Source organism: Equus asinus, chromosome 10 (assembly GCF_041296235.1).
Source record: "Equus asinus isolate D_3611 breed Donkey chromosome 10, EquAss-T2T_v2, whole genome shotgun sequence".
In the NCBI taxonomy this organism is placed as follows: Eukaryota; Metazoa; Chordata; class Mammalia; order Perissodactyla; family Equidae; genus Equus; species Equus asinus.
The window spans coordinates 57,867,599-57,879,621 of NC_091799.1; the positions used below are offsets into that span (position 1 = coordinate 57,867,599).

A 12,023-nucleotide genomic window follows, 5' to 3' on the forward strand; every position below is an offset into this window, starting at 1 on the left:
CATCAAATCAAAGGCAACTTTGCAAAATGTAGGTGCAGAAACCATATACAGGGAAAAGCAAAACGGATAACATTTAAAAGGAAAAAAACAGGCAAATGACCATTGGTGAGTAATTGTAGAATAGAATGTGTTCAAAGAAAACCAACTAGTAACTACAAGCATAGGTGCTAGTAACCGGCAAGGTCGATAGGACATACACAAGGAGAAAGATACACAATGTTTAAACTGTCTTTAAGTTTTCTTTCCAACTTCTGTTTTGCAACAAAAACAGATTTTGTAAGATATAATGAATGCCAAGAAATATGTTTATATGTCTTCTTTATAGTTTATCCTTAATCAAAACTAAACAGAAAACCTTAAAGATGAAGCAAAGAAAACACCTAACTTCTTGATTGACAATTTGGGCAAGAAACTGAATTTCTTCTTACTATAATTACTGTCTTATAAATTCAGGGATATAAAGAAAATTGGAAAAGACTGAACACGTTTTAGTGGTTTCTACAAAGGGAAACAAGGACTCTATACGTTAAAAAATTTAAAAATAGTTTAGATAATTCAAATTCCATTCCAAAAAATTGTAAAAATAATCAGTTCATTCCAACTTCTTACGTCTAGGGATTATCAGCCACAACAAAGGCCAAAACATAGGAGTTACACTAACGCAAGTACTATTTTACTTACTATCATTAGGGGTGGACAGGAGCTTTGTTAAAACACCACCAAGCAAAACCACACACATTAAGAAGAGAAAGTTTCCAGGCTGCCAGCAGCAAGCTCCAACACTCATGGATTCCCTGTGTCGGTATTTTAAGTGTTGGCCACTATAAAAATACTGAGACTTAGAGGCTGGCCTGGTGGCGTAGGGGTTACGTTTGGTGCACTCTGCTTTGGCAGCCAAGTTCACAGGTTCAGATCCTAGGCACGGACCTACACCACTCATCAAGTCTTGCTGTGGCAGTGACCCACAAGCAAAATAGAGGAGGACTGGCACAGATGTTAGCTCAGGGTCAACTTCCTCACAAAAATAAATAAACAAATAAAGAGATAAATAAATACTGAGACTCAGATTTAAGAGTATGTTATAGCTTTCTATGTATTTTATTTTCTTTGGCTAAATACACCTAAGTGAAAAAAAGAATGGAGACATAAAAGCATTTATCTAGAATTGGTCTAGACCTCAGGACTTTGAAAAGGCACCTAGCTGCTCAAACCACGTCAGGGAGACCCTGGCCTGGCTATGCAAAAGATTGACAACAGAGAAAAGTGGCTGGGAGACAGGCTGGGCAGGCATACAATGTCACAGCTGGGAAGTGACAACAACTGCATCATGGGAAAGACAAAGCAAGTTCCCACAACTCCACTCTTTGCAAAAAGGGGCTAAGGTTCTGAGGTCTAGATGAATTCCAGATAAATGCTTTCCTAAGTGACCCTGTGACCAGTTAGCTCCAAACTCTGGACAGATGTTGTAAATGCGATTCTGAAGATAGTTTTAATTTTCACAAAAGGCCTGAAGGAAATGTTTACGTGTGAAGATAAACAAGAAGACATTCTAATTCATACCCAACAATGCCCTTTGGGCCACAAGCACACATGTTTCTCCGCCCCAAAGAGAAATTTCCCTAAAAATCAACAATTTTCTATCTATTATATGGCCTATTCAGATGATCTTTGAAACCTTAGGGTTTTTTCTTTTAATTGCCATGAAACAATCTGCAAAGTCTACCATACAGAAACAAAATCAAGTGGGAGATTTCAATGTAAATAGATTTGATATTGATTTTACCCTTTTCAGGGAGTGCCTAGGAAGAAATAAAAAACCCAGGACTAAGCTGGTAATTATGGTAATATTCTGGGACAGAACTGTGGAATTCTCTCACAGAGAATTCCTCTCTTATTTGCCTCTTCTGTTTAAAAATGCATGGTTTATTATAATATTCAAGGTATTCTCATAAAAAGTAATATGTGTAGTGTTTCCAGCATTTTCCAGAAGCTGATTTGATTAAAAGGAACAGTAGCACTAGATTACTTGATGATAAATCGTAATAGATCAAATATTTTGGCTTGCATACATATGCATCTTCCTCCCCCCTCCCTCCCAGTTACTGAGGAATCAATAAATACCAGGCATGATGCCAGGCACCAGGGAGTTAGAGATGATTTGGCCATGATCTCTGTACCTCACAACGCCCACTGTATGCTGATAAGGCAAGGCCCCAAAACAGATCATTACAATGTGCTGTGGTTAAATGCATTGAGATGGAGAGTACAGCCACGGGCCACAGTATGGCTTTTACTTTTAGGCAGAATGGAGCCACTAAAGAATGTTAGATAGATGTTCTTGCAGCAGTGAAGAAGTATAAATTTGAGGGGTTAGGACTGGAGGGAGGTAGACCAGTGAGGATGAGGGTCTGAGTTAGGTAGTAGTTATCGAATAGGAGGGAGGAGTTGAACTCCCATCAGTGGGTTTTGTGAGAGGCAGTCAGAAGCCAATTATTCAACACATATTTAGTGAGTCCCTCTCCGTGTCACACCCTATCCTAGGTGAACAAAACAGACAGTATCCCTGCCCACCTAGACACTATGTCCTGGTGCCGTGCTATTCAAAGTGTGGTCCGAAGAAGACCGGTGCCAGTTCATGAACTTTTAATAGTTTGTGATGAGATAAGCACAGTTATTGAGAGTAAACATTTAGCAACTCTTATAGCAATTTGATATTGCTGGAAGACCCAAATGCATGATCATTTTCCTGTAAATTAATTTTCACTTTAATTTATAGGAGAATTGCTCCATGAGAAATTGGAAATTAACAATAAAACCCCAAAACAATGTGTTCATCCCCAAAGATAGCCTGAGAAACACCACCTTAGTAGACTGCAATAGGCTGAAATGTGAGAAGTGGGTACAGAGTATAGAAAACCCCATTGGGAGGTTTCCATGGGAAAGGGAAAAAACAGTGGCTGCTAGCCAGAGAGGGACCTTCTTATCTTGCCACAACTAAATTCAGGAGGAGCAAGGACAGATGGATTTCTAGAAAACCAGGATGCTAATATTTTCCTTCAGTTCCATGCAATTACTTACATATTCATACTTAGAGAAAACCACCTTCGATTATGTTTACATGGGCATAATTTATGCCCTATGAGATACAGAAATACCATATATCCAAATATATAGGCTAAAGAGGTTTTCCTTGTAGGCTGTGGCTGATCAATTTCAGTCAGAATAGCAATATTACACACTAATTCCATAGCAACATACACACTCCCTTCCTGTCCTGGGTGTTATCAGGAGCTAGGCATGCAAGTGTTAGACCTAGACAGGTCCTGTGTTTATCTGTCATATTGGAAATTGGATATTTTGTTAGAAGAAGAACTGACACTAATGAAAATATAAGTTGCCATTTACTACCCAACACCACATGCAGGTTAATTAATAGGACACAAGGCCTGGAAGAAGCCAGCAATTTTCCACTTAGCTTTTGCAGATATTAGAACTAGATAGCATCATCAAATAACGCACATACACTCAGGCAATTTATAACTTTATGGTTGTGGGGGGAAAAAAACCACTGCTTCAAAATCCTTCACAATCCACTTATCCTAGAGCCAGAGATTGTTGGGTCCCAAGGTTCCTGTAAAGGTTATTACATTAACTTTCTATTTCTATAAATGATGACCAGAATCAATTTATAGCAAGTAGCAATCAATTTTTTTTTCTTCTTTGCTTCACTGGAATATAAACTACATCTCATGGTTAAAACTTGTTAAGCAAATGCTCTCATAAAATTTTTCTCTTTTCAGAGGAAAAGCAAAACAAATCAGAAAACTTTACATGGGGTACGACCCATACCTCCTGTAGCAACTTATCTAATTTGTGCTGTAATTCAAGGAAGTATCGTGAGGTGATGAGACCCTGGTGGGATTTATCCAAGCAATCTCGAGCCAGTTCAATAATCTGATGGTGAGTGAAACTGAGCACTCCATCCGCAAGGGGAAGGACATGGTCAGGAGAGTAGCTGGTGATAATTTCCTTTAGTCGTTCTTCCATCTGAGCCGTGGCCTATTGGGAGCAGACACGCACACACAGATGTAATACGGGAAGTAGACACGTGGACAACTCAATCACCACATTCATCTTGCATTTTCAGGGACCTCCACAAATTATTAAATAGAAGTCTAGAAATCAAATTTGAAAGAAGCCTCACTTCTGTATGATACTATAATGGTGGATAATTGTCATGGTATATTTGTCAAAACCCACAGAATGTACAACACCAAGAGTGAATCCTAATGTAAACAAACTATGGACTTTGGGTGATAATTAGGTGTCAGTTAGGTTTATCGATTATAACAAATGGACCACTCTGGGGCCGGGGGCGGGGGGGACGTTGATGGGAGGGGGTTGTGTGTGTGTATGTGGGGCCAGGGAGTATTTGGGAATGCTCTATTTTTTCTGCTCAATTTTGCTGTGAATCTGAAACTGCTCTAAAAAATAAAGTCTATTTGAAAAAACAAAAAGAAGAAGAAGAGGAAGAAGCCTCACCATGTGGAAGAAAGATTTGAGGTATATAAGGGAAACTGAATAACTCAGGGTGATAATTACTTCTTTTCTATGCCCTATCAAATATAAATTGGCCCATGTAAGTTTCTTCAAATAATTCAATATCTGGTGAAGTGTTAGGCTTTCATTTCAGATTCTGGGCTTTTTCAGATCATCAAAAATACCAAATAGCTCTGTTTTTACCTATTCAAATATCAGGACTGTTGCTAGAGTTACACACGGGGGGGCCAAGAGTTTGTTTTCTTGTCTATGTTTTAATGTACCAGGAACAAGTATCTTACCAACTTCAACTTTTTCTCAAAAAACTTCTTCATGTGCAAAAGGCCCAAGGGATTTCCTTGGTAACACAAATCTAAAATTTCCTTTCCAGTTTTCATTTCATTCCTGTGATCCCCTAATGCTTAACCAAATTCCTGGCTTCCATTAATTGTATATGAGGGGAGACTCCCTCTGCCTCCTGCTCCCCTCTAAGTCCTAACCAGTGTTAACTAGTATAGTCAGGACCTGTTCCTCTGGTGGACAAGTGACATGTAAGAAATAGCTAAAATGGCTTTAATCAATGACATCAATGTCGGGTTCACCACAAATAAGAAGTCCTCTACTCTTGATTTATGAAACCAAAGATTTCCTTTTGTTCTCTTGCCTATGGCTACAAAGGCAGTAGGGGAGGAAAGGGAACAAAATGGAGAGGGCGCCTTCTCCCAAATGCATAGGAACGCTGGTGGAAAAGCCATGGAAACCAGGTGACTGGGCTGTCCGACAGCAGCTCCGTGCAGCCAGGATGTCTGGCAACAATCTTCACGAAGTCCTCTCTGGCTCAATTCAAATTCCTTTTGCTGGTCTAATGGGGAACACTGCAACTGAAGCTTCTCTTCTAAATTAATAGGCTTAGACATATAATTGCTAAAGGGATAGGAAGTCGCAGAAAAGAAAAATTAGGTAAAAAAAAAAAAAAGCTTTCGTGACATACCAGTCTTACAGGCTTTTGAGGAAGAAATTAGTCTCTGCCTGACAATACAGCAGCAGGCCCAGCACATGGACACAAGGAGCGCGTGGGCCTAGAGCCGCTCTCCCTGTAGCACCTCACCAGGCCCCCCAGTGGGTGCTACAACTGCAGGATTCACTGTACAGCTGGCTCAGCACACAGAGTGTGGCTAGTTCTCAGCAGTTTTTAAAAACGTTTAGAGATTTTATCTTTCCAAGCAAGCTACGGTGCTGTTGTATGCAAGCCACTACTGGGTTGGACCATTACTTCCCACAACAAAACCCCCTTACAGATGCTAACCCCATGTTGCTGTTTGTTTAGATGCTAGGAATCTTCAATTCGATTTCTTACCTTTGGGAACCTTTCTTTGTAGACATGGTTCATCATAATTATTTCATGGTCACAGCAGGCGGGAGAACGTCCAGGGCTGCAAAGAGAAGCAAATTAGCCTTCTAAACTTGCTACAGCGTGAAACGGAAATAAGCTTTTTATTTATAAACAATTGGTGGCATCAAAAGTACTATGCAACCTTTGTAAGAAAAGTATATTATGTAATAAACTACAAAATCAGTCATTAGTACACGAGTACACATAATACCCAGAAACACAGAGATGCCCTGAATAGGATTCAGGAAAGAAAGCTCCAAAAGAGAAATGCCATTAATTAATTACAGTTATAAGATAAAACTAGTTCACAATACATTCTTAAATTGAAATTATATTCTGTATGTAGCATGCACTTGTGCAGTTCTGGGAACCAACTAATGAAGTACCATAAAATAAAACAGGGTAGTCACACACAACAAGACCCAGGACGCATTGACTGGTGTAATTTCACACTTTCATCATACACCTGCACTCTGCCACGTACCACTCAAGAGGTTTGAGAGTCTTCCATGGCACAGGTGTCACCACTGAAATCCACTTTCTAGCCTAGCAAACATTTATTTAGGATGCTGAGGTAGGCACTGTGGACAACGCACAACAGAGGCAGGCAGCTGTTGTGCATTTATCTTTATTGTGGCAGTAGGTTCACCCTCCTTCCTAGTGGTATACAGTTGTGCAACTTCAGTGTGAATATTCATGTTCCCAGGAGGTTATAGCTTGCACTAGATATCCTAGGAACTGCTTTCATAAAACCTAAAAGGGCACCTGAGTGATATAATGCCATTAAATCAATTCGTATAATTGGTCTTTTAATCCATATCTCCAAATAATCTAACACATCTCACAATTACCCAGGATGGCTATATTTACTATCAGTTTATGATACTAAGAAAGGTACAAAGGGGAAACCCTTCTCAGTAAATGTTGATATTCAACTGAACATCTGACCAACTATTTTTTATAATAAAACTTTAATATATCAAAGTACACCAATTCTATAGCATCAGGATCTCATACTGCAGTGGACCTGGAGATGGGCTGCCCTGATTCCCCTGCAGAGAAGGACCTGTTGTCCCAGCTGCTGGGACTACAGGAGCCTTCAGCTGTCAGTCTCTTCAGGCATGGCCTCAGTGGCAGAGTCACCTAACTCAAGGCCACATCCTTCCCAGGATACTACATCCAGTGACTGAGGTGGGTTACAAAGGAAGGGCCGTTTGGCCCAGAGGGATAACTCTGATGGGTCATGTTATCCCCAGAGAATGCTGTGGGGTCTGAAGCGGCTGTTGGGTCTGTGCTGTAGCTAGACTTCTCCCTCTGACCAATCCTGCTTCCTTTCCTCCTCTCCCCTCCACAGGTGTTGGTCCCGAGCCCTCCCTAATAAACATCCTGATCTCTGTTTTAGACTCTGCTTTCTGAAGAACCAAACTGTGACATGTATCATTTTTTGAAACACGGTCAAAATAAAACTGGCTGTACTCAGGGTCAAATGGACAACATTTGGCATCCACAAAATTAAAGGGACATAAACTTCTGGAGAAAGTAGGACTTATGATGAGAAGACAGACTGAAAGATCTGGGTTTTTAAAAAGTGGCATCTGAATTCCACATCTGAATCTGAATGTGCTATTCTTTTGCAGCCAAGCTTCTCCCTCTTAAAATATTAACTGCTCTTGCATCCTAATTAGATTATCTTGAAATTTTCAATGGCTACAAGGTTTTATCGGTGGTCCCTTTAGTCCGTCGTGACTACTGACACTACAGCAATTAGCAAATTGTGAGAATTTAGAAGAAAATTAATAAGATGGCTTTCAATGGTAATTAACAGTATCATGTGTAGATGGAAAAATCGCATTATATTTATAGCAGTTCACAAATCATTTAACACATGTGTGAATTAGAGGACCAGAAGTCTTCCCTTGAAATGGTTGAAAAGAGATAATGCAACTAAGTAACATTTTTCAAGCAGCTCTACACACCTCAGGCTTCGGGAACGGGGGCGCATGGGGGTGTTCCTGCATCTGTTTTCCGTGGCGATGCTTTCAGTTGTGCAAAAATGTTTCGATAAGAAGTGTAATTCATCTGGCGTTGGTTGGTATGGTAACTGATGCAACTTCTCCTGGGAGGAACAGGATGACTAAAAGAAACCGAAATGAAGTTATATGACTACCTCAAAAAGAAATTCTTCAGATGAATAACGAATCTGCGATCAAAGCACTAAACTTCGATGTACCACCATTTTATATTGTTCCTTTTTCATGTTATAATTACGATAACTAGTGCCTAAACGTATACCTTGATGTTTTCCCTGGGTGGTCAACTGGCTTCCATATTTCATCTCATTTGTCTATAAAACAATTTCCCAAAAAGATAGTTTTCTATCTGGAGAAAACACAGGCTCTGAAAATGGATAGGACCCAGTCAAAGCCAAAGGAAGAAAGCGACAAGTGGAATGAGAATTTGGGTGCCTTAAACGACAGATTAGTTCTCAACTGATTATGGTACCCTCACTTCTACTGCTGTTCACAATCAAACACTGTGACTTTTAGGTAAGTAACATGAAATGAATTCTACAATGTGTGATCATAAGTAAAGTAATGAGATCTCTCTTTACGAAGCATGCTATCTTTTGATGCAATTGCCATCGATATGTGCCCTGGGTATAAAGGAGAAGGGAAGAAGATATTTTTCTGAATGACGCCATTGTTTGAAAATAGTTGGAATTTTTTTCCCTCTCTTCTTTGGCTAAGACTACTTTTTTCTTTTTTGTGTCTGAGGAAGGTTGTCCCTGAGCTAACATCTGTGCTAATCTTCCTCTATTTTGTATGTGGGACACCTCCACAGTGTGGCCTGATGAGTGGTGTGTATGTCTGCGCCCAGGATCCAAACCCATGAACCTCGGGCCGCTGAAGCAGAGCACGGGAACCTAACCACTATGGCACCAGGCCGGCCCCACCTTTTTCTTTTTAACAGCTTTAGTGGTGGTGAAGTTTTTTATTCCTTGGGTATAGATTTGCTTTTTTGAAAACTATTGCTCAATCCTTGGAGAAAGATAAGGTAGAAAAGGTGAATGGCTAAACGACACTGCTTTTAGTCCATCTGAGAAATATAACTACAAAGCAGAGCTATGTTTTGCTGTTATGTACATAACTGGGCTGTTATGTACAGTATGGAGATCATGTTACCTTTCTAAAATGTGAAAATTAATTCCAAAACATCCCAGGCTCCAGAGTTTCACATGAGGTATTATGGACCTGTTCTTGCACGAGGACGACACTAAGAGACTTGAGGAGAGTGGCTCCCTCTGTGAAGGGAGTGAGGATAAACGGACTGGGTGGGAAGGGCTTTAGCGGCACCTTTAACATTTACTAAACAAAATAAAAATGCATTTTAAAAATAGCTGTAGCAAACGTAACAAAATGCTAATGTGTTAACTCTAAGAAGAGAATACTGTGGTTACACCATATATATAGCCACATAACTGACCTCCATAAAGAAGGTGCCCCATGCTTACTGACGGGGAGGATGTTAAACTGAATGATGCAGTGGTCTAAGTAAGCATTACAACCTTCACAGTATTAAAGAAGTGAGGAGGCAAGGAGCTTCCCTGGGAAGAGAGACTCTTTCGTCTCAGTCGGAACAAGCAAGGTATAAAGAAGAACAAGGTGACGCCAAACCCAAGTGACACCAGGACGGGTCCACAGCACTGGGAACAAGTGCAGGCCAGCAAAGCATCCTGGGGATTCAAAAGGCGTCAAATGGGGCCCTAAAAGTGAGTTGACATTGCACAACAGAGAAGCCCAAGGTTCAGGTTCAGCCGAGGTCAGGGACTCGGAGGACCTGCAGCACCAGCGGAGCGAGCTGCCAGGACAGCAGAGGCTCCAGGGGCTGTGGGCAAGGCCTCACGCACTTACTGAAAGGACAGCTCCACTCGTCCAAACATCTTGGAAGACCACTTTCACAAGAGTTTCAAGAATGAGTTTGGGACTTTCCCAATAAACTGAGTCTCATTACTTTATATTTCTAGCGTGTTCTCTAAGTATGGTGCCAGTGAGTCTCATCACACAACTCGTTTGCATACGACTTTTGACTACATCATAAATCAAATCCACTTCCAGAGAGTGAAGATTTATACAAAACAATGTGCTGCTAGTTCTTGAGGCAATGAGAAGAGTTCCAAAAAATGTTACGAATAATGATATCATTCAAACAAGCACTTAGTCTCTCGAGACAACCATTTTGTAAAGGACAGTACTCATATGCATGCATAATTTTCTACTTGTTATTTATTAAAAGTAATATCATTTTATGGCCATACCACATATTTCTAGATATTTATATTCTTATTTCCATTCTTTCCCTCAGCAGAAAATCATCTCTCTAGTAAGAAATATATGGAGGAATGTCCTCCCACTGCTGCAAATCCATATTACTTAAGATTAAAAATTATGATCTGAGCAAAATTTGAAGTTAAAAGAAGTTGCAATACTGAATATTCTCTGGAAGGAATGATTAACTTCATATGACCAAATGTTTCCAATTTCAGAACACAGCATTTTTAACACTTGCCAATTTTGCAGTTTCCATAATATCCAAAGGAGAAAGACCTGGAGTTTGCATTTCAACATGAGCAGTCCTGGAATTCAGCTAACAACACAATCATCTGTAAAACTTAAGCTATATTTTTAAAGTGGTTGTAATTTTATTTGCACATATTCTGTATTTTTATTTAGAAAATAACTAAAATGCATTTCTGATCGGCCGAATGATTAATAGTTAACCCAGAAAATGAGAATCTAAGAGTGATTCAGATTAGACTTAGAAAAGAAGAAAATGCAACTACTAAGCAGTTTTGCACAATTTCTGCCCTAATATTTACAGGACAAGAACACAAAGAAACTGAAGGAAATGAGAAATAGCTTTTCAAATTTTTGCTCAACATTTCTATCAAAAACCAACAAGAAGAAAAGATAGCTGAACTTTGTGCAATGGCACCTATACTCCACAAATTTCACAGTTCCTTATGTCTTTTGGCAAAAAGAGTAATTTTGAAAGCTAAAATTTCATTTTGAAGGAAAAAATAGGAATATGAGATCAACAATTACATGATATCATCTTCTTCAATAAAATAAATACTCCAGAGAAAAGCTGTCTTACCTTTGGTCAGAAGCTGTTAGAAACACAGAATATGTGTGTGTGACTAGAAATTGTCTCAAGAGACTTCTTTTAGGCACATATAGAAGTCAAGGACAGCAATGATTCCATTATGACAGATGGCCAGGTCAGGCTTATTCATTATAAAGTTTGTTTTAAGAAATACCATGTAAATTCCTTAAAAAGAGCCAAGGGCCCGGGGTCTAGACCACTTACTATATTCTTATTGGTAAAACAAGGGGCTTGGAAAACAGCCCCTCAGTTTATTCTCTTTGTCTCACATTTTTGATCCATAAAACGAAGAAAATAATGGCAGCCACCTGATACGGTTATGTTGCTAGGATTAAAAGAGCCAATGTATTGTAAGTAGTTAGACTAGTGCCTAGCACATAATAAATGTTTATCCAAAAATTGTTTTTTAAAGTTATTTGTATCAGACGAGGTCTGATTCTATATAGCTCACCCCTTTTTTTTATAGATTTACTTTTTAAAATGGTATATGATTTACTAGTTAGAGATGGAAAGAAGAAAGATCCTGCACTCTCGCCCATTTTTCTTGCCAAAGAGAAATTTCTGTATTCAAACTATAATAAAGTTTGACTGAAGGGTAAAGCAAGGTGGTATAGTTGAAATAAAAAAGAATTTGGATTCAAGAGAAGAAATAAATTTTGAGCATGGAGATGCCGAAGAGTCCGGGAAGAACAATAATTAAAATTTAGAAAGTTACTTTTTTTTCTTTCTGGTGAATCAGTTTTAGCATTCGTTTTCATACTGTGGTTGTCCATATTTTCAACATCTAAAATATGGGTCAATAACCAATGATGGTTACTGACACAATAACCAACGGTGACTTTACTGTTATTCAGTGACAATTTTATCCCCTGAAGCCACTGAGGAGTTTTAAGCATCTTTTTCTTACGTGAGGCTGATGCGCCACTGA

At 39.3% G+C, this 12,023-nt stretch overlaps 1 protein-coding gene across 14 annotated transcripts in view; it reads right to left on the reverse strand.

Annotated features, from left to right (window-relative positions):
- The window catches only part of MAST4 (microtubule associated serine/threonine kinase family member 4), a 575,525-nt gene that overhangs the window by 57,170 nt on the left and 506,332 nt on the right, over positions 1-12,023 (reverse strand). For all 14 annotated transcript variants that reach the window (XM_070519562.1, XM_070519559.1, XM_070519558.1 and 11 more), the window contains 3 exons: positions 7,909-8,066; positions 5,897-5,972; positions 3,850-4,059 (listed from right to left, as the gene is read on the reverse strand). In XM_070519562.1, the coding sequence (XP_070375663.1) occupies positions 3,850-4,059; positions 5,897-5,972; positions 7,909-8,066 (444 nt within the window). The remainder of the gene's footprint in view (positions 1-3,849; positions 4,060-5,896; positions 5,973-7,908; positions 8,067-12,023) is intronic.